Below are 27230 nucleotides of genomic sequence, written 5' to 3'. Positions count from 1 at the left end.
CTATGTATGTGTGCTGGGAGGTTGAAAACACCCACAAGCAGCCTTTCAGGTACAACAGTAAAAAGGCCAAACAAACAATCAGAATATCAGGGTTGGAAGGGACCTCAGGAGGTCATCTAGTACAACCCCCAATGTTAATAGCTTATTGAGGAAATGCACACAAGCGTTACCCCAGGAACTGTGTACAATAGAAACCTCTCAGAGATAGCACTACACCATGGGAACTGTTTGACCCAGGGCACAGCAAAAGAGCTTTCCAGCAAGTGGGAAGAAGTTATAAAAGGGGAAATGCCATCATGATGGTACCTCACTCTCCCTACAACACACCTGGAAACACCTGAGGAACAAGGACTGAACTGGGGAAGTGATAGTCCCAGGCTAGAGGGATTTTTAGCCTGTGTATGAAAACCTGGAAAACCAAGATGCAGAGCCAAGGCAGCCTGTGCCTTAAGAATCTGCCAGCCTGTTTATCACTCAGGGTGAGAATCTGCTAATTCATATCCTATCCATCCAGTGTGTTAAGATCAGTTTGAGGTTTTATTTACTACAGTAATCTGCTTTGATCTGTTTGCTATCTCTTATAATCACTTACAATCTATCTTTTGTAGTTAATAAACTTGTTTTTGTTTTGTCTAAAACCAGTGTATGGAAATCCTAACTGGGGACAGAGAGCTGTTGCATATCTGCCTCCACATTGAGGGAGGGGGCAAATTTCATGAGTTTACGCTGTACAGTTCCCTGTGCAGCGCAAGACAGTATTATTTTTGAGTTACACTCCAGAAGTGGGGGGGGTGCCTTAGCAACTGGGAGGTACTTTAGCTGAGCCTTCCCATGCAGAACTGATCTCAGCATCTGTGTGAAGCTGAAGCTAGGTGTGTCCCTACCTGCGTGTGTGCTGGTGAGAGAGCAAGCTTGGAGAGCTTAACAACTTGTCACAGTGACACAGTGTGAGAGGGAGCCCAGGCTGGTCGGTCAGGCAGTCTCAGTGGTACCCCAGTTCCAGGTGGCACCCTAGGGGGAGGAGGGGGAAACCCGTCACACCATCATCCCACAGGCATGTGCTCCAGCCTCCTTCACCTGCCTCTCCCCACAGGCTCCTCCTGTCATCTCCCAGCCCCTCATCTCCCTCCCACCATGGGAGGGGCTGACTCCCTGCCCTTCTGCCAGCTCAGCCTCCCACATCCCTCCATGCACCCACCTCACTCCTCCAGCCCCACCCTCCACCTCCCCTGCTTCTGCTGAGCCCTATGCTCCCACCCCAGCTGCCCGATTCTCCCCATGCCGTTCAGGAAGAAAGGGGTTCACTAAACTCAGACAGAATTCAACAAACTTTGGGTGGACCCAACTCATGTCAGGGCAGAAGATGAGGATCTCAGGGAGGCGCTGGGACGCACTCACCATCACTGTCCTCTGCACATCCCTTGAGTGCAAGATGTGTGTGTCATTAGCGCAGAGCAGCTTCCTCTCCCTGTGCTGGCCCTGGGGAGAGATTCGGGACGTGCTGCTGCTAGTACTGTAACCATGTTTTATTCTATTTGGGGAAGGCTCCCAGCAGCCTCTGGGGACAGATGTCAAAGCTAACCCTGAGGTTATTATTCTACTTCCAGCTGATGTAGTATGGCTGGATTAGCACCAAGCAGAAGCCTCAGGTACCAGGGTTGAAGCGTCTCTCACCCATGAGAGCCTGGCAGTCTTGGAAAGAATTTCAACTCCAAGGGCATCTGTAACACAGCCCTGCTCCCCAGCTTTGCCCCCCATTCCTGCCTGTCCCTCTCCTAATGGCCTCTGCAGCATCTGATCCCTGAGGTTCGGGGAAAGGGTTGGGAGGAGGGTCTGGCAGCTGGAATCATGTTGCTCTAGGTTCATTTGTGTAAACGGTTGCTTTTGCTGCAATGGATTCCCTCTCTTGGCCCAGTCAATCAAAGACAGGGAAGATTCTACAACTGGTCAGACAGATGAGGCCAAGGTACAGGGATGAGGAGGGTAGGAAAACAGCTGAGCCTATGGAGAGATGCTCCGGGTCTTTCATCCCAGACCGGGGAAAAACCAAAGCAGAACTTGTGCCCTTATGTATGCATCTCCCCACACTGATGCCCTAGCAGGAAACTGACTTGCCTCCCTCCAGGGGATCGGCTCTGCTGCAGCGGAGCCAGGGAAGGGTTGGTTGGGGCTTGCAAATTGGGCAAGCTTCCAGTACACACGCACACACACCCCTACGACTATACAAAGCCAACATGCACACCAACCCACACACAGAGCAATGCACTCACTCATCCACACATACCCCTGGCTAGCTGCTTACCACCACACATTGCTGAGAAACACACACACACACAAAGTATTTACCTACACATACCAAACCACAAAACCAGACTGCACACCAGAGAAACAGAGAACACAAAACACCAACACACAGGCAGAATCCAAAGACACACAGCCAATGCACAGGCATACGCAGACACAAACACACCACCATGCAGACCCTAACACAAATGCTGTCAGCCAAGTAATTACAAAAGGCAGCATTAGTTTAAAAAGAAATCAAAGTGGATGCAAGAGGAAGATACCAATGTACATGCACTCACACACACACCCAGCACCTCCCTCCCAGCAGAGAGGGGAAGTCCCATTCACAGGTTCTGCCCTCTGGGTACAACGTCAAGCGAGAGATGGAGCACATTAGCCCCAAATCCTCTATTAGAGACCTAGCCCGTCACTCTGGCAATGCCCAGTGCCAGGAAAGGAAACCAGAAGAGATGTCTCCAGGCCACAACCCTCGCACTGTTATCCTTTCCCGGAGAGCTGGTTTTAAGCACCAACACCTGGCCCCAGCCTGCCCACGCCCTCCCCTGCTCCTGTCTCCTCTGCCACAGAGTCCTGTTTGAGGATTATCGGGGAGGGCAGGGGAGCCGAGCCGGGATCTTAGTGCAGCTGCTCTATAAGGCAGACAGACCCCTACTCTCCCTTCTCATTCCCATGGAGGTCAGGACATGCATATATGAAAGGGGTGGGGGATGAGTTGCTGGTAGGTTCCTTCCTGGTCACGCTCAGACCACCAGCCCAGGGGGAGTTCTGGCTCTGGATCAGAGCTACATGGCTGGCCCCTCTCTGCACGCTGGCAGATCCTACCCACCAAGCAGTCGGTAACGCTGCAGCTCAGGCCCAGCCTCTGAAGCCTCTTTGGATCCCATGTTTGGGAGCCAGTTGTGCTGGGGAATCAGGGATCCCATCACTCAACACCCCACCCCTAGATCTGCAGCCAAACTTCAAGCCAGACCCAGCCGGAGTGGGAAAACAGTTGGCTCTCTCCCCTCCCCCATTGCTGGAGCCTCTACAATTTCCCGTTCCAACCTGAGCCCTGATCCTTCGTGCTCTTCCCCCCTGCACAGCCATTTACACCAGTGCAGAGTAGGTGCTGAACGCTCCCATGGTGATCACGCCCGCTCTGTGCTTGAGTACGCAACACAAGGTATGGGGAGAACGAGGGTCCAGCCAGGGCTGTTCAGATACCCCTGCAGTGCAGCCACACAAACAAAGCTTAGAGTTACATGCTTCACTACCCAACCTCAGTACCGAACAACCAGGGACATCAGCCAATGGAGGCCAAATCCACTTGCCACCACAGATGCACCCTCCCCCCATTCTCCGTGTAATGCCAGCTGTGGAGTTTCTGTCACTCAGCCAGGAAGTTTCCCACAGTGGTGGATGGAGGGAGCCAGGAAGATCTCAGCATTATACCTTTACACTTCTTTACCATATGTTGGTGCTGAGCTAATGCAGCGTGTTCTATGGAGGAGACACACACACTGTGCTCTCTTGAGGAGACTTCTTTGGTCTTTCCCTTAACCTAAACTAAAGGGTATTTTATGGAGAGGCAACCTGGTCTAGTGGGTAGTGCACCAGCCAGCAACTCAGGAAACCTGGGTTTCTAGTCCCAACTTTCCCCTGGCCTGCTGGTAAGTTGCTTCTCTTTCCTCTTCCTATTTAGGCTGCGAGTTCTCTGGGCCAGGGATGGGTTTGTGCAGCACTTGGCAGCATGGAGCCCTGATTTTAGTACCGCGGTACGGAACAGTAGTGCTTCAAGCTGAAAGGCTCGCAGACGGCTGCTGTGTTGTGCATGGAAAACATAACACTCTGCTCCCTTCCAAACCAACGTCCTTCCCCTTCTCACAAGGGCTGCTTGAGTCCTTCTGCTTGCCCCGTCTGATCGCACACGGGCCCCTTCTTCTCTACACCACCCACGCCACCGCCTCCTCCTCAGATGCGCCCTGGACGGACATGCTCTCTTCCAGGGATACAGCCTGGGCAGGGAAAGCGAACTGCCCTAGCATCCCCAGAGCCAGGTGCTGGCTCCGTCGACTACAGATAGCCTGGCCAACACGCCGCACTCTTCTGCGCCAGTCGCGGAGTTCTGCAGGTGCCTGAAACCTAACCCCACCAGAGCAGGGGTCTTTGCTTCCTCTTTGGCACAGCACCACCTGCTGACAGGGGCAGGGACGAACAGCTGCAGGCTCGCCCAACATCGTGCTGAATCTCAAAGCAGCGCTAGACTCCCAGCTTAGATTTGCTTTTCCATTTGCTGCAAAGGGCACAGTTATAGCCCTGCAATTTCCTCAGCCCAACAGGATTTCCCTCCCTGTGGTTGCTGACAGGTCTTCAAAGAGCCACAGAGACTGGCACAGCTCCTGGCCAGGAGATTCCCAGGGCAGGAACTTGGCTGTGCAAATCAACAGGATGCACGCATACAGCAAGCCATGCTGCCGCCTGGGACAGGGGTGGGGATCCACTGTCCAGCCACTGGCTGGAGGCACGGCATCAACACCGATGCCCAATGGGCAGACCCACGGGCCGCACGCACTCTCCTACACACACTCAGATACCGAGCCATTCCCCCAGGGAAAAATCCAGCCCCAAAGTCACATCCATGCTGGGCACCTGTTGCAACAAAACTCCATCGAGTTCAACAGAGGCAGGACTGGGCCTTACCTGTGTGGTCACTGGCTAATCAGTTGCCAGGCACGGCTCAAGGTTCCCCCAGCTACCCAACTCACCTTGCTGCTGTTCCCCACCGCACCATCATACCTGGCTGCCCTGCCAAGCCCTCCCCCACTATGGACCTGGCCTCAGAGGTCTCCTGGTTCCTCCAGCCCCCTGGAAGGGGCCCTGGTGTTTTTCTGTTATTAAAACAGCAATAATATTTTCCTGTCTCAGAACAACATTGGCAAAGCCCCTCACTCTTGTATTGTTTCAGAAAACTTTCCCCCGGCAAATTCCTCCACAGGCTGGGAGCTTTTATATTCGCATTAATCCTCCAGTGCATCTGCGATGAGCAAAGGGGTGGAGTGAAGGGAGAGGGGCCTGATCCCTGCCTGAGACCGAGGACCTCCTCAGGGAGTCTGGGCTTCTCCCCAACTTCCAGGGGAGCCATGGATTTCCCCTCGGTATGATCAGCTACAACCAAAGCTCCTCTCGTGACCCACAGTGGGAGGATTCACCCAGGCGCGCTCACTCTCACAGCAGGGACACCTCAGACCTACCACTCTCCACACCCCAGACTCTAGCTGGAATCTTGGACTCTGTGGATTAGGTCCGGCTCGAAAGGTGCCATACCCAAAGGGTATCAGTCCCTCTCCATCATAGTAATCGTACAAGGTCTAGAGGGGGTCGTGCTGCAGGAGGCGAGACGCAGTGTGATCCATCGCACAAAGACCCCACTCTGGAGGGAGGCAGTGCTGGGCTGCGGCAGGGGAGCTGTGTTGCTGGAGATGCCATCTAGAGTTAGACACAAAGACCGACATTTGGATTTGGAGCCAATTGTCCCCAAACTTAGCTCAAAAGTTCTGGTTCAGGCCCCCTCTTCATATTTGGGCATGCTCCCTCAAACCACCTCATCAGGGGAGAGGAGGCATGGCACTGCCGTACTTCACTTCCCACCGCCCTGGCCTGGGGCTGCAACTAGGAGAGGTCTGAGCAGAACAATGTACTGCCAGCTAGGGGGATGGGAGAGGTACAGTATTGGATGCAATTGGGTGGGGGGGGAGAATGGGGATGTAAAGTATTCACCTATGGTATGCACAGGATGGGGGGATGGGAGAAGCAGCACCATACTGGCTCCACAGTGAATTTCTTCCCATTGATTTGCAGGGCTGTTCAGATCCCCCCGGACAGAGAAGACCTCCAGAGTTAACTCCCTTAACACTCCCCTCTTTACCGCCCCCACATACCAAGCCAGGGGGAAGAGCCAGGACTCTGTGTCAAGAGCCCTTCCCTCAACCCCATAACTGCACTGCCCAGCACTGCTAGCAAAGAGATCCCACAGTGCGGAGCCAACACAAACAGCTTCTCCAGCCATTCACCTTGCCTCTTGACATGCTCCCCCCTCTTCCAGCCCTCCCCCCGTTATTTTGTCTGCACGGTATTTGGAGAAATGACAGGAGCCCAGCTCTCCTGACACAGCCTCTGTTTTGTCTAACAGCAGGGCCGTGAGCGGGATGGAGCAGGCTGCTGCTGGCAGGATGGATGGGAAACTGCAGGGAAGTGGGGCATAGGTTCGGAGCCCGTGTGATGCAGTCTGAGCATCTCCCTCCCTGTCTCTCTGGTCCTTCCCCTGGAGCTCCTCTCTCAACCATTTCACTTTTGGGAATAGTCACTCATCAAAGACACCCCCAGACAAAACCCAGCCCTTGAGAACACTGATAGGCCAAGTGATTCTGTGATCCCCACGCATCGCAGGGCTACAGCGGCTCGAGATCACCCACACACTCCCCCACCCAGAGCACTGCAACCTTCTTCTCGTGAAGCTGGCTCTGCAGCACCTCATTCCTTGCTCCACCCCACCCCCCCCATCCCTCTTCCCTGGAGTTGTTCCTGGCTTCCACTGGTAGAAGGGAGAGGGGTTGGCATCAAAGCATCCCCACCTCCATGACAAGGGAGGAGAAACCTTCCTCCCCTTGCTTGGTCCTCCGGCGGGCTCTACCCTGGAAAGGAACTTGAGTGAAAACCAGCATGTCAACAGTCAGACTCCCAATGACACACTTACACCTGTTAGCCTGCCCTAGCCTAGTCCAGCTTGTGCATCAGCAAAAGTCTTGGGTGGGTTTTGCACAGTACCCAAACCAACAGATGTCACACGGGTGTCACTAAGGCAGCATTTAGTCTAAAAAGCTTTTATTACTGGGGATGTTGCAGGAGAAGAAATGAACCCAGCTTGACTTTCAGATCCCAGGGTGAAGGGCGGAGCCAAGGGGCTGGGGGAAATAAAGGTATCTTGTTAAATTTTAACTGAACACATGTGCTCTGGAGCCCCCAGGAGACACCGAGCATGGCAACCCAGGACTGCACTTTAAATGAACATCAACGCCCTGCTGGGGAGGAGAGGAATGGCAGAGCAGACGCTAACGCCTAGCTGGTCTCTCGCTCCTTCCATTGGAGAATCTCAAAGCACTTTTAACAACATTCATAATTAAGCTCCACCCCCACCCCATGTGACAGGGCCATATCAACACAGATGGGGAAACTAAGGAACATGAAGGCAACGTGGCTTGCTCAGAGTCATAACACCAGTTAGCAACCGAGCCAGAAGAGTAGCCAGGTCCTCTGCCTCCCAGGCCTGTGCCTTACCCATGCTCCCTCTCTTTGCTTTTAGAGCACAAAGCCTCATTTCATGTCTGGCTGGTCAGGGAGCAGCACATGCCCCGTTTTCTCCAGAAGGCAGGGGATCAAAGGGAAGGCCCCCGGCCACACCACCGAACTGCTAATAACCTGGAGTTTCTTTCCTCTCCAGAAATACCCAGGTTATCATTTTGACTTGGCTACTGTAAACCCAGTAGTGGAACTCTGGGGGAAGGGAGAAGCCTCTCCTTTTAGTCCCATCATGTACTAGTGACAGAAACAGTGAGGACTCAGGACAGCTATGGCAGGTTCGTGGGGTGAGAGGGATGTTCCCCTTGCCAGTCCCAGCCACGGGAACATCATTCACACCACACGCACTCCCAGTACCTCCCTCACTGGGAACCAGCCTCTGGCCCCTCTTGATCCTGCAAAGAACACAAAGCCAGAGCCCGCTTGCCAAGTCTGTGGCAATACGAGATGCAATCACAGCATAAGGAGTCAATAAACGTGAGTTTAAGTCCAGGCTCTATTATGCCCTCTCTGGGTGACCTTGGGCAGGTCATGGCACCTCCATGCTTCAGTTTCCCCATCTGTAAAACGAAGATAATGGTACTGACACTGCTAGGCTTTGAGATCCTTCTATTGGAGTGACGCAGTATTAAGGTACTGGGACACGGGGCCCTGTAAGCCATGCACTTCGTCAGTCTGCCCCCTCCAGAGAGCAACTTTGACAGCAGGGAGTGCCTAGGTGCCAACCCCTTTCTCCTAGCCAGATCTCTGCCCTGACTGGCCAGTTCTCTGCTGGCATGATACAAGCAGCAGAGCATTGGGATCCCCATGTAATTCAACCCTCTACAATAATGCATACACGCAGAGTTTTCATTACTACAGTGCCTTTCCCTTGGAATTCCCTGACTTCACCACCTCATAACTACTTGCCCGAGACTGCAGCCCATACTCAGCTACAACTCCCATGGGCTGATGGGAGCTTTGCCTGGGGAGGACAAAGCAGGAACCACAGGATTGGACCCCAGGTTTTGGCTGAATTATTGCAGGACGACAAGACGCACAGGTTGGAACAAGAGCAGTGTCTCCGTGTAGCATTTGATGGCGTAAATCTCCAATCAGCCCTTAATTTACTCCAGCCGAGGAGCTGGTCTTATACATTTTGAGTGCTTTCCAGCTGTTAACTAAGTCAAGCTCACATCCGCATGGGGAGCATTGCTCTCACCCCTTCACTGGTGGGGAAACAGAGGCACCGTACTACATTACTAATTACAGTAGCACCTGGAGGGCCCCTAAAAATAACAGACAAAGGATGGGAGGAGAAATGGCTCGCACCAGGGCAGAGTTTGTCAGTAACCAACCCTGGACTAGAACTCAGGCTCTCCTGATTCCAAGGCCAGGGCAGGCTCCTGTAGGCCATGCAGTCTCAGACCCAGGATTACACAGCAAGCGAGTGGCAAGAGGCCCAGGATTCCTGGGTCCGCCCACGCTGCCTCTCGCTATAAAGGCTGGTGGCACAGAGGGGGAAAGCACAGGCTGAAATGCTGAAAGCACATGCTGCCTGAAGGATTTCGCTGCCCAGCTCCTGTAAATTTCAGTGGGGTGCACGAATCCATCAGCTCTGAGAATCTCAGCCATCTTTCCCACGGAGGCAACAGCCTATCGCTCTCCAGAGGAAGCAGCAGCTCGGCACCCAGCCAGCCCTATGAACCTGCTGTAAACAGGCAAGGGCACCTTGAGAAGGTGGGGGAGGAGCGGGACCTTCCCAGCCACACAGCTGGTGGTGCCCTGGCACTGGGCACACACCCCCAGGAAGGAAGCTGCAGGGAGGAGTGAGAAGGTGCAGTGAATGCTTTGTTCCATGCAGCCCATGCACCAGGGAGAACTAACTGCTCCCACAGCACCAAGGGCTGGAACAGCTTCCTTCCGTCCCCCCAGCCAGCCAGATTCAGGCTCCAGGCACTCCAGCAGGCTTTGGCATCACCTCTGATTGTTGCACAATGGGCTCTGTTCTTCGAAAAGGCTACTCTGGCTCCCTGTTCCAGCCAATCACAGCCTCCTAGCAGGAAACTCCCAGCGAGCCACAGAAGAGACTATATTCCCCCTATTGCCAGCCACTGGAGTTATGCTGCTTCCCTGAATAGCAGGAGAGCAGCCCTGATGGGAGTTTCTTTTAACTACAGAAAATGTTTCCAGCCAGGCACTGGGACTCAGGACTCCTGGGATCTCTTCCTGTCTGCCAGACTTGCTGTGGGACTCCAGGCAAGTCACCTCCCCACTCTGCACGGCAGCTCCTCCAGGGTAACATGAATGATATTGACCCACTTCCCAAGGGGAACTAGAAGGCTCCATTAATTAGTGCTTCTCAAAAATCACAGCTCAGCTGTAGAGATTAATCCTGGCCGGGCCAGCGATTGGCTGTTCCAATGGACAAACGTGTCCAACTGGCAACGGAGCGGCTTGTATAGCTGAGGCAATGAAGAGCGCCCTTTGGCAGGGCCATGACTAGGCAGGGCAATTTGCAGAGCAATCAGGGTGGGGATTTGAGAGTGTCTAGAAAAACCAACTGTTAAACAGCGAGTCTCAACCCTCACTGCAGTACTAGAGTTGTTCTGGTTCACTAATGTCATCATTGCAAAGCAAAGAGATTCAGGGGCTGAGCAACGTGCTTGGGCAGCTGGGAAAAGAGAGGGGGTGGGGAACATGGGGAAGAAAGGGGAAATAAATCCCATCGGATCTGTTTTAGACCCAGGTGGACCAGAGTGGTGGATTAGCCGAGTTCAGCAATGGAGAGGGCCCACTGTTGGTAATGCTTGCCAGCAGGGGTCACTGCAGCCATGGGGAGGAGGCAATATGGCCCACACAATAGACTGGGAGTCGAGGGGCTGTTTAGCCACTGAGAGCTGCGATGGAGCAGGCCTGCAGCTGATCCGCTCTGCCCTCCCTAGCAGGGGTCGCCAGTGAGCATAGCACTACAGGGGGCCCCACTTCAACCAGCCGGGGACAAGCAGGCACAATACAACATGTGTACGCACAGCTGGCGACAGCAACAGCCGTCCTGCTTTACAACCAACGGCTCCCTGCGGAGAGCTGCGGGAAAGCTCCGAGCACATCCCCAGGCAGGAGGAAAGGCGTCCAAAGCACCAATAATTGCAGGGCTCCAAACCCGCTCCAGTATTTCCTGCCAGGGTGGGTGGGGAAGTGAGGATGGTGCTGGAGCCAGCTGGTTCATGCCACCCTGCCCAAGAGTCTCCTTCTTTTGCCAGCTGCACTGGGTCCGGGCGAGAGGTTCGCCCCCCCCAGGCCAAAGAGCATTTGTGCTCTGTAGGAGCTGCTCTCTTCCTAGCGGCATGCTGCTTGCAATTACAAAGCACAGGGATACAGCCCTTGGAATTTCCAGTGCAACACTCTTCCAAACTCCCCTGCACATTTCTGCAGCACCCATCCAGGAGGTGCCGGGCTCTGGGAGCTGCCCTGCTGGGGTCTTTGCCAAGTGGGAGGTTCCCAGGCTCTGCGGGCATCAAATCAAGGACAGTTTGTTTTTTGTGGGTCTGTTTCTGACTGACGAGCAGCAGCATGTTGTGTACATAAATCAAGGGGATACATCATTGCGCTAGCAACCACAGGCCGGTGGGAAGGGCCAGGAGCCACATTCCTTTGCAAGCGATCACAGGAATCCAGTCCAGGTTCTTCCCCTCCTCTTACAGGATATATCTAGAGTCCACTCCAGGCGGGCACAGGATTCCAGCTCGTTTTCTCCCTACACAGAGTCCTCTCCAGTAGGACATGGAAATCCAGTTCAGGTCCCCTCCACACAGGTGCTGCACTCAGTCCATCCCAGGTGGACAGTAGTTCCCAGTTCTGATGGTTCTCCTCTCACTGGGCTCACACTTTGTCCTCTCCCAGTGGATCTTCTAACTGGCTTAGGCCAGCTCCATCCCCTGGGAGCATTTATCAGCGACAGCTGCTCTGGGGCAGGATTGTCAACAGCACCAGCCTGAAATCCCATGCAGAACCAACCCCGGGTGCGCTGGCCTGTGCTTTGGCTGCTTGGCTCTCTGTCCTTGAAGCAGCCCGGGGCACAAGGTGCAAAAGAGCCAAAGCACCTGGAGGGAGGCTGAGAGAGACAGTCCAGGCAGCCCCAGCCAGAGAAACCGAGCTCAGTCGATCTGCCACGTGCTCAGGAACAGCTCATCAGCTCTGGGACCGGAGCCCCTCATTCGGAGGGTCACACCCATTTATCGCTACGCGAGTCCCTTAAGTCCCATGAACCCCACTCCAGAGAGAAAGGCAGGGTGCTATCTTGCAGCCTCCTCATTCCCCGGAGCCACATTCCCCTCCCACTCACACCAGTGCAGGCTCCTTAAAGCCAATGGGTGTAAGCAAGAGTTCGGCCCCAGGTGAGTGGCTGAGACCTGGGAATCATGCAGCGTTGGGCCAGCATGCCCAGCAGCGTCCGAGTGTCCATCCTGTACAATGGCATGGCTCCCTGCTGGAAGCAGGAGATACGGTGGGAACTCTCTGCAGTAGGATGGCCTGACAACATGCTCAAGTTCAGGAACTATTTGGCTGGCTCACAGCTGAGTGGATTAGCCCCTTGGGGATGGGGAAGCAAGGTGGCTCGTGTTCAACCTCATGGCACATGAGCCAGCTCCAGCCCTGGGGTAACTCTCCTGACTTCAGCAGTTACATCAGGGTTAAGACTAGCCCGACATGTTCACAGCCAAGTAGGAGAGGAGAGTTCAACTGCCCCTAGAAAGGAGGGGCTCAAACGCTTCCTGCTCATTGTAGATACCAGCCAGCATCCCCCCCACACACACTGCCGGGCACTCCCTCCCAGAGCCTCCCCTGCCCCATCCCTGACATAAACCTGCTTTGCCTCCCGCTGGCTGACAGCCCTGCTCACCTCCACCCTTTAGCATGTACCCCGCACAGCAGCCTTCCCCTGGAATGTAGCCAGACCCCCCACCCAAGAGCTCTGGAGCCACCTGCCTTTCACCTCTATGTGGAACCAGAAACACCCCCAAGTAGGGTGGCGAATGGGGGTGGCGGGAGCCATGGGGCGCACCCCTGCAGTGCTGAGCAGCAGGGAAGTCTGGGCAGGACCCCACAGCAAGACATGCTGCACGGACCACAATGTGTCACTTTCCACGCTAAAGGGGCTGTTTGATTTGCCTTCCTTCAAAGCAGCGAAGCCAAAACAGCCTCACCTCCAGTCTGCCTAGGACGCCGCTGCGGCCTCCCTCGCACCTCTAGCCCTCCCGGCTTCCTTTCCCTTGTAGTCTATTTTTAAACAGCTAATCGTTCCGCGCTGGAGTTTATTTTTTAAGCAGGAGATTCTCACGGTCGCCCTGGCAGATTTCCCCACGCAGCACTCCTCATAAAGCAATGACGAAGGCAGCACAGAAAAAGCCAGCCCATTACTCCCACCTACCCTTCTGTGTGGGAAAAGCTCCCAGGCAAAAATCCTGAAAGCCATCAACTTATCCTCCTTCAAGGCCCCCCTGGAAACTCCCCTCTGCCTTGATCCACAGAGAAAGCTGCCAGCTGATAATCATTTGGCAGGTGGGGAGCTGAGATTGCTGCTCTTGAATGGCTAAGAATTGCCTACATCCTTCTATCATAGATCCCCTTCAGTGCCAGATGGTTTGTCTTTTAGACTGCAAATTCTCTGGGGCAGGGACCAGTACAGGAAGGTTAATTAGGGATACATTTCAAAGGTAATGTTAATTAGTAACTAGATACATTTCAAAGGTAGTACATTTAAAGGGGGAGGGAGAAAAAGATTGTTTTTAAATGCAACACAGTTAACTTGTGGAACTCACAGCTGCAGGAAATTATTGAGTTACGCTGCAGTAAAGGAGAAGATGCTCCTATGCCTAAGAAATGGGTATCATTTTCAAGTGACTTAGGAGCATAGGTCTCATTTTCAAAATGACTCATGCACTTTTTGAAAATGTTACCCAGCAAATAAAGTTGCTCAGATACAATTATAATCCCTAGCTCACATCTAGCATTTTTCATCAGCAGATCTCTCAGCACTTCACAAAGGAGGTCAGACTCATTATCCCCATTTTACAGATGGGGAAACTGAGGCACAGGGAGGTCACGTGACTTAGCCACAGTCACCCAGCACGCCAGTGACAGAGCCAGAAATAGAACTCAGGGCTCCTGCATCCCAGTTCAGTGCTCCATCCACTAGGCCACACTGCTCTGATTTCTCAGGCTTAAGGCATATGCTGTTTAACAGCCGGGCTCAGGAAGAGCTGTCCTCCCATGGGACAGTACTGCACAAGACCCAGACACTGGCTGGTGTCAGCCAGGACATGGGTCTGCCCAGCATGGCAGCTGCCATGTGCACGGTAACAACGGCCCCTGCTCAAACAGCAGGAACCAGTTCAACACCCTCAGTTCTTTGAGTCCCAGTAGGACAGCTTCCCAGAACAGGGGTCTCCATGTGCTCCATTTCCCTCCCCACTCCCTAAGCAAGTAGCAGGCATGGGACTAGGTTCAGAGTAGGATAATTCTGGTCTCCACCTCCCCTGGCCTACCCCAGACCAGGTATGCATGGCCCAGTATATGGAGTAAGGCAACGTTCCTGGCTTAGTGCTTTACTGCCACTGGGATTCAGAGGAGCAGAGCAGGGCAGCCACCCTTGAGCAGTTCCACATCCTTCCCTCCCCTCCCCTCCCCCCCCCACAAACTGAGCCATTCATGGTTTTCAGGGGAACCTCTCCTTCTTCCGCCTGTAGCTCACATCTATGCAAGTGGCCACCTAAGGAGAGAGAGCCTTGACATTCCACCCTGGACAGAGGAGCTCTGAGCCAAAGGCCAAGTCAGCCTCCCCACCGAGTCCAGATCTACAAGGAAGCAAGTCACTGTAAACAGCAGGATCACTTTCCCCAGCTCTGTGGGCCGTTAGCCACCAGATCCACAGCGACTTGGGTCACAGCCACCCTGACATCTGTCCTCTGGGGCAGTGTGCAGCAAACCCGCAAGAGACTCGAGCCAGCTCTTCTGTTTCCACCACTCTCCCAGCTGGACTTTCCCGAATCCCACCCCTCCCCGTCTTTTTGAGGGTTGGGAGGCCAGGAGGGAGGGACTATATTGGCTGGCCACAAACTCTTCAGAAATCTCCCATCTAATGCAATTTGATCTGCAGTCCCCAACCAGAGTCCCCCACAGACAGTGCCTCTTCAGCGGTACCACATGCACCCAAGTGCCCACGACCCCAAGCCTATGTCTGCTCATACCAGAGTCAATGGGAGTTTGACTTACTAGGAGCAGGCCCGGAAAAGGGGAAAAATAAAAGCCAGCCTAACCCTCCAGCTGCAACTCCAACCCCAGCTGTTTTGCCTCTGTCCAGCTCCTAGCTCCAATCAACACAAGCTGGCAAAACTCCATGGCAAAGGCCGTTCTTGAGGTGTTTCCAGCTGCAGCAAAAGGAAGCAGCATCTCTGATGGCCAGAGAGAGCCCACCCTTGGCAGTTTCCCAGTGTCGCACAAGGGGTGTGAATCAAGCCGCCGCACATCCCAGGGAAGCATCGGGCGATACAGGGGAATGCTGGCTAACGACAAGGTGCCAGCCTTGCATTCCATTCTCACACGTACCCAGCACTGGGGCAAGGAGCTCCAGGAAGGTGGCTCGCACCTGCCAGTCCAGTGAGCAACATTCCTCCTGCTCCTTCTGGAGTGGGGCTGGCACACAGTGCGTGCATTAGAAAGAGCCTTCTCTGGGCAGAACGCTGAGAGAACCAGGCTGCTCTGGCTGCAGTACCAGACACTGGTCACAAGGGGGTGCTGGCTGCAGACAGAGGATATGTGTCTACACTTCAATGGGAGGCAAGATTGCAGCACATGGAGATATAGCCCAGCTAACTTTGATCAAGATCAAGGTTAGCTTGAGTAACAATAGCGGTGAAGCCGCTCCAGCACAGCCCAAGACACTGGGTACATACTCCGTGGCCACAGCTTCACTGCTATTGTTACTGGAGCAAGCTGGATCAAAGCTAGCTGGAGTATCTACAAGTGCTGCATGCTGTACAGACATGCCCTGAAAGCCATCAGCTCCCCTTTTACACCATGCTCCTGCTCTCAATTTCAAGGTGTTCCCTCACCCATGCAGGACAGGAACAGCCCCAAATCCTCCAGTTACCCACGGTCCCATTAGCTGCAGCTGCATGCAGCCTTGCAAACTGATCACTGCACTGTGGGTCCCCCAGGGACCCACCACACGCATAGTCTCACCCGGGGATGAAGAAGGACAAGGGACCAAGGCTGGTAACATTCATGTTAGCCAGGTTGGGGGATCGTTTCAAATCAGGATCCCTTCATTTAGGCATTAATCCTGACCCGGGCACCATTCCATTCCAGCAGGGCACACCAGAGAGAGGGAGTCTTGCAGGTAACACAGACGTGCAGGGTAGCAGACACTCTCCCCACAGAAGGCTACAATCTCAGTTGGCCTATGGCTGCTAGGTTAGCCATTGAGATAGACCCCTGTGCAGTCTGGGGGCAAGCAAAGCCTGGCAGTGCCTGAAGGCAGGTGGGGCCACTGCCCACTGCTAAAAAATGAGAGAATGACATTTCCCAGCATGTCGGGGAAGGGTTCACCACCCCTCCGTCATTGTAGGAACTCGCTTCTTGTTCCCATTCCAACCACAAGAGGGGCAGCAGACCCCCGGGGGCAGTGAGGGCAAACAGGGCAGACTATTTATAAATCTTAACACTCCCCAACACACACATACACACCGCTGTAACTAACCCAGTAAGTGCCATGTGTCAGACTCCCACAGGATGCTCTGCAGTTCCACGGGGCACCGAGAGTTTGAATACACGCATGCAGTGCACAGACCGGTACAACCACAGGGTGGAGGGAGCTCATTTGTCAGGCATACAGTGTACACCCAGAGGGAGGAGTGAAGGAGTTAATTGCCAACACTCCCACTCTGCCCTCAGAAGGTCTCAGTGTAACTGGGCTGAGATGGGGTTAGGACAGCCAGGGGACACCACAGTGAAATGTACACCCTTGCTCAAACCCACACCACCTCACACCTGCCCAGTTGTTCATTATCACCTCCCTGCACCTTCATTGCCGCACAAACCCATCCCCACATCCAGCTGGCATTGCTTCCTGCAGGAGCCCGAAATCCCCCCCTCCCCATCCACCAACACCTCCTCCCTATCCCCAAGGCGCTGGAGATCGCTCCGATGAGGCCAGCGCATGCCCCAGCACTTGTTCAGACCCAGGCATAAGCACATGAAGCCAGCAAGTGCCAAGTCAAAAGCGGGAGGAGAGCCAGGGGGCAGCCCGGTGCGGCTTTCAGGTTTAGATCCTCACCACCATCCCCAGAGAGAGAGCATGCAGCAGCTCCCCTCAATACAGCTCCGTAAGCAGTATTACCTTTGCAAGAGAGACAAGGGGGGGGGGGGTAATATCCCATATTGAACCAACCTCTGCTGGTGAGAGAGACAAGCTGTCGAGCTTACATGGCGCTCTTCTTCGGACCTGGGGAAGAGAGTGCCTGGCCCACCTCGTCTCTCTAATATCCTGGGACCATCATGCCGACACCACCCCTGCGAATTACCTTTATAAGACAGGCGGAGTCTGGGCACGCTCCCCTTGGTGCCTTGGCAGCTGGCGAAGAGATTCCAAAAGAGCCACCAGCTTGCCAGGAGCTGGGAGAGGCAGCTCCGCTCCATGCTCACGTGCTGCTGGGCTCTTCCTTTCGAGGCCCCCCTGGCCTGGAACTCAATGGGATTCCTTGCCGACCCCCACCCCCCTGCAACGCCGTCCAGGGAGAGACGGCTGCGAAGCGCCCAGCTGGCCAATATGCGCTCGTGCAGCCTTCCCCAGCCCGCCTGCCACCAGCGGCTGGCTCCAAGGCGTCTACTGGGAAGTTTTATACAGGCAGGGCTCCACCCAGCTCCTTGCAAGGCGAGGGACTGCCACAGAGCAAGAGATGGGGGAGACCCGCCTTCCCAAGGACTTCCCCAGCAGCTGCCGCTCTCAGGGATTGAATTCTCTGCGGCTTCTGTGCTCTCTCCCCTACCGAGCTGGCAGAGGCAGCGGGGTTAGTCAGGCCCCGCGGGGACGCCTCGGAATCCTGCACAGTTACACCGGAGATGGATTCGGTCCTGGCGGGGGGAGGAGTGCGAGGAAAGGCAGATTTCTTCCTTGCTCTCCTCCAGTATTGGCCCATCAGCCAACCCGCAACCCGGCAGCAGCCTGCCTTCCCTCCCGCAGGCCCAAGAAGACACATTTCTTCCTTGAAAAGGAAGGAGACAGCAGGGTAAAAACAATGAGCCGGGGGGGAGAGGGAGGAGGTGTCGGCCCATTTCCCCCTGGAAGCTCATCCTGTGCTGACCACGGCTGCCAAGAGACTGAAAGGATCCCAAGGCCTGACCTACCCACTCATGCCTAGAACGGGTGCGGCCAGGTCAGGGATCTAGTGGCTTGCAGGAGGCAGGTTTTATTGCCAGCGCCCATGCTGTCCCTGTCCTGTGGATCACTCCCGGGCTGCTAATTCAGCCCCAAGCGCTATACTAAGGGGCAACAAAAAGATAGCTAATGCTGCTCCGTCTGCTAGCTTGTCTGTCTGGGCTGGGTTTTACACCCACCCATCCTCGCAACAGGTGGATATTCCCGCTCGCTCAGGGAGCGGCACCGTGCCGGTACCAAAGAAATAGGAAAGCTTCTGTCTAAGCTATTTAATATGGCCCCCCTCACTGCAGTCTCTGAACACCTCACGTTCTTTCTGGCCTTGGGCCCTGTGAGGCAGGGCCAGGCTATTATCTCCATTTTACAACTGGGAAACTGAGTCACAGAGACACTAAGTGACTTGCCTGAGGTCACCCAGGACATCTGTGGCAGAGCACGGAATTGAACAGAGGTCTTCCAAGTGGCTGGCTAGGGCCCTAACCACTGGACCATCCTTCCGTTAGCCCAGCTTTGCCATTGACTCTCATCATCTTGTGCAAGTGACTAGAGCCACCATTTTCCAAAAGGAGCCTCTGGCTGGGGATGCCTCCATTTTGGGGTGCCCGATATGAGATACGTGGGGCCTGGGTAGTTTTCACAGGTGCTGACAACTCACCGCTCCAGCTGAAGTCAATGTGCTAAGGAGGCACTTTACAGACAGAGGTGGAGAGACCCTCTCCCCCAAAGAGCATACAGCTTGGAGTACAAAGAACAAGAACAAGGCAGGGGAAGGGCCTGGGGAACATACACAGTGTGGTCAAGTTGTTCATAGGGGCACATCTTGTTACATTTCCACCACCGCCAACCCCAAGTGTTCAAAAATCGTGAGCAACATCACGAGATTGAGTTAAAAATCACGAGAACTACAAAAAAGTTGGGGTCTTTTTCTTTGCCTTCCAAGCGCACACAGATCACGTTTTCAAGCTTTGCTCCACAGCCCAGGGCTAGAAACTTACTTTTTTAAAATTTAGATGAAAACTGAGATTCTCTCATAACCCCATGACTCCAGGATCTGAAGCTCTAAGAAAAAACACCACATACAACAAGACTCGCGTAAAAACCTAACAGCTGGCAACACTGCCTTTCCCCCCCAAGCACTATAAATTACCCACTCCTTAAATCCCTTTCTCTTTGTCAACATTCCACCATTTGGCCACCTCATCTCTCAATTTAATAATCCCTTGCTTCTATTCCAGCATCCATATGTCCATCCCTCCAAACAGTCAGCCTTTCCTCTACAAAAACCACTCATCAGAAAATGAAACAAACCAGTAGATGACTGAGTCATCTAGTTTCTTGCAGGCATTGAGTATGCAGATATTTACAAACCTTAATATGAAAAGAAAAGATCTCATATTTGAGGATGTTCCCCCCCTCTCATGACATTGAATATATTCTTCCAATAGCAAAAACTTCCCCAACAAGGCTAGAAAACCGAACACAGCCGCAGTCTTGTGCTAGTGTAGGAGAAATCCAAAGTGAAACTGATTCAAAACATAATAAGAAACTAACCAGCTTAGTTTCAACCACCAACCTGGTGAAGTGCAAATACTAAACAAACAGCATTGCCAGGGAAAGTAAAGTTTAGATTTCCTTCCTGTTTTAATCAGCTCCAATGTCCTGGCTAGGAACTCAGATCTGAAACGTTTTGAAAATGACAGGTTTCAGAGTAAAAGCCGTGTTAGTCTGTATTCACAAAAAGAAAAGGAATACTTGTGGCACCTTAGAGACTAACCAATTTATTTGAGCATAAGCTTTCGTGAGCTACAGCTCACTTCATCGGATGCATACTGTGGATGCACAGTATGCATCCGATGAAGTGAGCTGTAGCTCACGAAATCTTATGCTCAAATAAATTGGTTAGTCTCTAAGGTGCCAAAAGTACTCCTTTTCTTGTTTTGAAAATGATTTATAATTGGGGGTATGTCCTTGAATCCCTTGGTAAGGATGGGCAGGTAGCATACATGGTCCCATTCTGTGAGGGAGTCAAACGTAAGCTTTTTAACATCAGATACCCGCAGCCCCAGCTGGGCACCAGAATAAACATGGCCCAATCATTAGAGATGCTGAGACTTCAGTGAGGCAGTGGATGCATGTAGCCTCTGAAAATTAGGCCATCTGTTCAGGAGTTCAAGCCCCCGGTGCTCTGCAGCTTGGCAGTCACTTATCCCAATGCAGCATGGAGGTAACACACTACAGGGCTCATTCTCATTTACACTGATGCCACTTTCAGTGGGTGTCTCTGTAATTCTTGCCCACTTTAAGGAACCTTCACATTGCCAGAGGGATGGGAAGTGGCCCTAGGAATGGTCCTACAGGACTGGTCTACACTACAGAGTTTGCTTAATGCTGGGAAAAAATTCACACCATGTGATGCAATTAAACTGACCAAAACCCAGACGTAGACACCACTAGGTTGTAGGAAGAATTCTTTTGTCGACCTTGGTGCCGCCTCTCGGAGAGGTAGATTTACTACCGGGATGGAAGAACCCCTCTGTGGTAAGTGTCTGAACTACAGAGGTTCTACTGCAGCATTGATAGTTTACAGTTATACAGGTGTAACCTCAGGGCCGTCCTGAGGATTTATGGGACCCTACGCAGTATTATTAAACTGGTGCCCCTACGCCAGCGCATTTGGCTCTGTGAATACAGCTCTGCCTAGTAAGGAGACTGCAGCACGTGCTGGGTGTGTGGGAGCACCCCCTGGCAAGATGAGAAGTGGGCACCTATGGTCCCAGTGGTGCCCCAAATTTGCGGGTGCCCTACACAGCCGTATATGCTGCATACGCCTAAGGACATCCCTGTATAACCTGGGGGGACTGTCTCATTCTGGTATAAGTGGCCTCTTTCTGCTATAGCTTGCGTGGCTTGGAAAATGGCTGAAGCTGTACTGAAAAAGGCCTTTCCTAAACTGAACGAATGTCTATACTGGCATAGCGACATCGGTGACCCTTTCCCTCCCGTCTGTTCTAGGCATTCCCCAGTCACTGAGTTGGGAATGCTCTAAGCAGTATGGAGGAGACGAGACGAGATCTGGACCACCCCTGAGATCTCACCTTGGGAAGGGTTTCTGAGATACCGAAGTGCTGGGTTCACCCCTGTTTTAAAATGATCCATGTGGTGAAGGCAGGGGATTGGGACTCCTGGGATTTATCCTCAGTTCTGCTCCTGACTCTTTGTGAGGCCTCAGTCACCTCTGTGCCTCAGTTTCCCCACTCATGAAAGGGGGATCAATAATACCAGCCTCAAGTCTCGTTCATTAACATCAGTAAAGGGCTTGGAGGCCCTAAGATGGCAGGTGCTCTAGGGCAAAGAGTTATTATAATGGTTTTCATTTACATTAGACACAGCCCAAACCTCAGAGCCAAGCCCTCTGAAACCTGCCCAGAGCCCCTTTGGCAGTCCAGCTACCTGCCCACTCATCCAGGATTCATTCCCCATCATGGGGTGCCAGGGCTGCTGGGATCCCAGCTCTCATCTGCATCCTTTCAGGACTGGAGGAGCGGGGAAGCACTTTCACCAGCTGTCAGAGCTGGCAAAAGGAGCGCGGGAGGGCCTGCATGCAATCAATTACCGCAGGGAGGGCCTGCATGCAATCAATTACAGCAGGGGAGTGTGTGTGTGTGTGGGGGGGGTGCTAATTGAATCCAATTAGTTCAGGGCTTGCCCCAGAAGCCCAGGGGAGGAGTCTGGGAAGATGAGAAAGGCAAAGGTCTTGCCTTCAGGCTGGGCAGAGCAGTGGGGAAGTTAGAGGTGGATGAGACCTATTAGGGCATCCAAGTCCATCCCCTTTGGCCAGTGCCGAAGTGTTCTCCACAGCCCATTATGCAGCCAAGTTCGACACATCCCCACCAGTCCTGGAGGGAGCGAGCAGGCCGAAGCTGGCAGATCAGCCTCCTCCGTACTCTGCACACCACAGCCTTCTGGCTAGATCTCCTGATGCAGCTGGCAAGACAGAGCTGCCAAGGAGGGGAAATCAGTCTCCTTTGGGGCTACGAATAGCTTCGCTCCTTGCAGCACCGCGGCGACAAAGGACGCTTCCCCTCACAGCCTCTCTCCCAGGGGAAGCCAAGGGATTGGGCACATGCTCTGTGCCCGGCCTGCCAGCTGGGACTGCAGCAGAGAGAGCACACCCCAAGGCTGCCGCTTTTACGTCCCACTGCCTGGATTTCCTCCACAGCAGTACAATTTACCCACAGTGCAATGGGCAGCTTCCCCCGGCACAACCGACACCGTGTGGCAGGGCCAGCTCCACAGGGCCAGGGCCGCAGGCTGCTTCCTAGCACACGCAGTCAGCCAAAGGAAAGAGAGCCCTGCAGAGGCTGGGGGGATGGCCACGCGGGTCTGCTATGCCGCCACCTACCCTCTCTCCAGGGAATGATGATTTTGGGGGAGCTGATGGCCACCCCTCTGTTTCGGTGCCTAACACCCTTCAGAGAGAGAGACCCCCCTAAGCTACAGTCAGAGGTAAAAGCTCATGCAATGGGTTGACACTGCTGGCACAACGGCCTCATTTCTCTGTTCCAACTCCCCTCCCACCATTTCTCATTTCTTCACCAGAGCTGAACAGACAGCTGGCAAGGGACAGAGCCTGCATTTTTGTCCCTGTCTCTTCCCCCTGCTCTACTCCTTCTCTGACCCCATCCCGTTCCTCTCCCCTCTCACCACCTCTCTTCAGATATATGAGCCCAAAGGCCAGAGCACTTGTGATCATCGAAGATTCCTTGGCATTTATCCAGGCAACCCCCCCGCCCCACCGCCTCCCCCCAGATCCTAGCCCCAGTTCTAACTCAAGCAACATTGGGCCCACCTCAAAGAATTCTCCCAGTAGTTTCAATGGGAGAAGATCACTTCCTGGCCAAACCTTTTGGGTCATGTTGCAGTAGACTATTATATGCTCCACCCAAGCAGTGGATGCATTTGGAACTCAGTCTGCAAAGGGCCTCGCAATCCTTGGGAGCGGAAGGCATGAGATAACCCTCAGGGCCTTTTCCCCCCTCGCTCATCTGCTCCATTTTCCTCTCCTCTCTTCTTCCTCATGATTTCCTGATCTCTCTTCTTTCCTCTCTCTCTCTCTTTCTCTTTGTGCAATCTTCCCCACCCCCCTTTTTCACTCCCTCTCCCATACCCATTTCTCACCCACCTCTATTCATCTCTGCACCTCCCTGTCTTCCCTTCCTCAGTCTCTTTTCTCTGCCCTCCATTTTCCCCTCTCTTCCCACTCCCCCATCCCTCCCTGATCGCTTGCTGAAAGCTTGGGGCAAGTTAACTAGTCCCTGCTGCCTGGCTGTGTCTGTACACTCGCCCTGCCAAATCCCTGCCAAACCACAGCACAGAGACCCCACAGACACACACACATCCAAATCAGTCCCTCCTTCCAACAGGGCCGGAAGAAGGGAGCCCTCAGACCCCCTGGGCCAGCACACGCAGCCTTGGCGGCAAAGCAGATCCTCCTCTATGGAGATGCCAAGACCTGGCCTGCAGCCTCCTGCCAAGAAACAGCTGCTGACGCTCCCAGACTCCTTATGGGACTCTGGGCAAGGAAGCGTGACAGGGCTCCAAGGGCCAGGCTTGCTGCACAGCACGTAAGAACCACAGAGCTCAGCTGTGCTGTGGTTTCCCTGGAACTGGCAGCAGAGAATTCCTGCCAACTCCAGCACCCAGTGCATGCCCGACCGCCCCACCGCATGCATCCCTTATGCTGAGAGCCCCACCATGGTGCCCTTGCTGGGATGGCCTCGACGGGCCAGACGCTGGAGCGGTGAGGGTTTCACCTTCCAGCACGGTGGACTCACTCCCTGCTCTTGGCTGGTAAAGCCGCCCTTGGTGCCCATGACCCAGAGCAGAGCTACACCTCGTCCTTGCAGGCTCTGGCACCGGCTGCTCCCCAGCCACGAAGTGCAGCTCAGGGCTGGGCGTTTCCGGAGCAGAGTCAGCCCTGGATGAGAAACTGCTGTCGGGTCACTGAGGCCTAAACGACCCTTGGCCAGCCCTGGGGACATGGCAGGGGCACACGGGACTCTGCTCACGGTATTGCCCCCTCCAACAGGGCAGAGCCTCATGTACTGCACTGACCCCCTGGTCCCCCTGCCCAACCTCGTCCTCAGCTCGCACAGGCTCCTTGTGGCATCACACTGCACAGATGCCCCCCATGGTACCCCCTTATTCCTGCCCTCCCAGAGCATCACACTGCACAGACCCCCCTCCCTGTGCCCACCCCCTTATTTCTGCCCCCCCAGGGCATCACACTGCACAGACCCCCTCCCTGTGCCACCCCCTTATTCCTGCTCCCACTCCTGGGCATCACGTTGCACAGCTCCTCCTCCCCCCACCCCCGGGATGCCAGTGGTTCCCTCACCACACCAAAGGTATCAGACTCCCTATCACCACCACACAGCAGAGACCCCTGGATCTCCCAGGGCATCCCCAGATCTCTCCTCCCCACAGCCTTCTCTTGCATTCACACCCCAGGTGCACAGTCCAGCAGCTCACTGAACCAACACAAGGTAGACAGAGGTGCCCCACCCCTGGTGGCTACCAACGGCCAGAGGGGCACAGAGGGTGCAGCACACCCTGCTGTGCTGGGGCGGGGGGTGAGCAACAGGCTCCCGCCACACACACCCCATGGGTACCCTCCATTCTGCCCCCCATACGGTCCTGTCACTCTCCCATCATGAGGAGGCCGGTTCTGAACACTGGGTCCTGAGGATCCCCCCACTCCCATTGCACCCCAGAGGGTCCCCTGCCAGAGGTCACTGACCCATCAGCTGGCAATGCTGGGGCGACGCTGACCAGGACGGCAAGGACAAGGGGCCATGGCGCCTTCCAAACGGGCCAGGATCCTGTTGGGAAAAGGCACCCAGCCCCCGGCCTGGGACAGCCGGGGTGTCCCCCCCCCACGCCTGGGATGGTCAGGTTGGAACAGAGATTGCTTCCTAGAGACAGAGGAAGGACAACTCTCAAGTGCACAGGAGTGTAGCAAGCTGGCAGACTGGGTAGCGAGTGCCAGCTGTTCACCAGGGTCTGTCCTAACCCTGAGGAACCCAACCCTGGATGTTCCAGTCCTGACCTGCAACCTGCCCCCCACCACACACACACACACACCCCCGCGCCTGATCTGCAGCCCACTCCCCACCACATGCGCCATCCTGACTTGCACTCCTTGTTACTTCAGTCCTGCCCCCCACCATGGCCCTGCAGCACCCCCCACATTCCAGCCCTGGGCCCCCCACAGTCCAGCAGTACCCCCCACATTCCAGCCCGGGGCCCCTCCACAGCCCTGTAGTGACACCCGCTACATTCCAGCCCTGTCCCCGCCCCCCCATGTCCCTGCCAATGCCCCTCCCTCCTGCCCTGCAGCCCCTGCTGTCCCAGCCCTGGCTCTCTCCTAAGCAGTTCTGGCTCATCCTGCAACCTGGGGTTTGGCATATATCAAGCCTCCACTGGGAGGCAGGGACATGCATGATCAGAGCCCTCCTCTCACATATGATCTCCAGTAGGGCAAGACTCAGCTGTCAGCGGTGAAAGATCAGCCCCTTACTCCACTTAAGCCTCCAGATGGCTCCTTTACTGGCTGGCCTATGTTTACAGGGTGCCTTGTTTTTTCTGCAGGGGGTGGGGGCTTCCGCAGCAGTGGGTGGCAGCTCACCAAAATCCACCTGCCTCCCCTCCCTGCTCCTACAGCGTCTCCTTAACGCTGCCAGCTACAGGTTCAAGCGAGGGCATGGCAGATGCAGCTTCTTGCCTTTCCTTCTGAGGAGCTCAGCTGGGAGAGCACGGGTGGTCCCAGATCTATGGAGCCCGCCCAGCCCAACTCCATCAACCTCCCATGCAAGAGGACATCACAGCTTAACACAGTCCCTGGGCCCTCATACTGATCGCACTGGCCTTCCAGCATCCCATATAGTAGCACTGGGAACCCCAACTAGGGATCCAGGCTGGTGTGCTAGATGCTGTACAAATCCACAGCAGAGAGACAGTCCCTGTTCCCTGCTACATCTGCCCCTCTTCGATTCCTCAGTCTCCCCCTTTCCATGTCCTCGCCCACTTCTGTCTTTTCCATCCTGACTTAAACATGTATCCTGGCCAGTCTCCTAAACCCCTTCCCACAACCACTTTTCGTTGAGGCAGCAGCAGGAATGGAGCCTGATCTCAGTCTCTGCCAGGCCCCCAGACTCCAACATAATCCCCCTTCCCGCAACTGGGCATTTGCTTTGCATAACACTGGTCCCTGCAGCTGGCATAATGGAGATGACCTCATCTGGGTTGCCAGTGCTGCCAGGAATTCTGCCCCCTGCCCCCCGCCCCCAGCCGCTTAAGAGCCAGCCTCAGCTAGTTTTCTGCCATCGGCTCCCCGCCCAATCGCTCCTTGGCTCTCACTCTCTCAAAGGCATTAGCCTAAGGAGGGGCTGCAGTGGCTTATTCCAAACAGTTGATTGTATTAATTCCCCGACAGAAAAAAAAAAAAAAAAAAAGGAAAACATTCATCCCAGGGCATTGTGGGGGAAGTTATGCAAATTAATCCCCTGGAAGCCAGAGGTGCAGCCCCCTCACTTATATTCACGTTACATTAGCACTGAGAGGCCACAGCTGAGATCAGGGCTCCATCGCACCAGGCATGGTACAAAGTCACGGCCCAGAAAACCTGACAGTCTAAATTGACAAAGTATTATCCCCATTCTACAGATGAGGAAACTGAGGCACAGAGCCATCAAGTGACTTGCCCAGCATCATACAGGAAGTCTGTAGCAGAGAAAGAAATTGAACCCAGGTCTGCTAAGTCCCAGCCCGGGGTCCCCAGCCACAAAACCATCCTTCCTCTCCTCGGTGCAGTTTCACTTCACTCACCTCCTTGCTGTCTGGGAAAGCAAGCCGAGCAATAACACCAGCAGAGCTCTGGCCGACAGCTCCCAAGCCCCCATCCCATTCCAATTTAATGAGCCCCTTAGTTACGGTGTATTCTATAAACACCACCGCATTATTAGAACCAGATTCATTACAAATTAGCAGTTAGGTCATAAAGAGAACCTGGCTGCAGCCTGCTCCCAGAGCCCAAACACCCCCAGGCAGCAGGCAGAGCTTGGAGTCCCCCAGATGTTTGCATTGGGGCATGACGGAGCCCTCCAATACTGAC

At 54.4% G+C, this 27230-nt stretch overlaps 1 protein-coding gene across 3 annotated transcripts in view; it reads right to left on the bottom strand.

Moving 5' to 3' along the window:
• SEMA3G (semaphorin 3G) overlaps positions 1–27230 on the bottom strand; it is a 109638-nt gene that overhangs the window by 49267 nt on the left and 33141 nt on the right. For 2 of the 3 annotated variants that reach the window (XM_074958319.1, XM_074958320.1), the window contains exon 1: positions 17205–17412. The exons of the other annotated variant lie outside the window; for it this stretch is intronic. In XM_074958319.1, coding sequence (XP_074814420.1) covers positions 17205–17319 — 115 coding nt within the window. In that variant the 5' untranslated portion in view covers positions 17320–17412. Of the gene's footprint in view, positions 1–17204; positions 17413–27230 lie in introns of those variants that run through there. 3 annotated transcript variants of the gene reach the window in all.

The sequence above is a fragment of the Natator depressus genome, chromosome 7, assembly GCF_965152275.1.
Source record: "Natator depressus isolate rNatDep1 chromosome 7, rNatDep2.hap1, whole genome shotgun sequence".
In the NCBI taxonomy this organism is placed as follows: domain Eukaryota; kingdom Metazoa; phylum Chordata; order Testudines; family Cheloniidae; genus Natator; species Natator depressus.
Note: the sequence above shows the minus strand (reverse complement) of the source record. Positions and strands in the feature narration are given on the sequence as shown.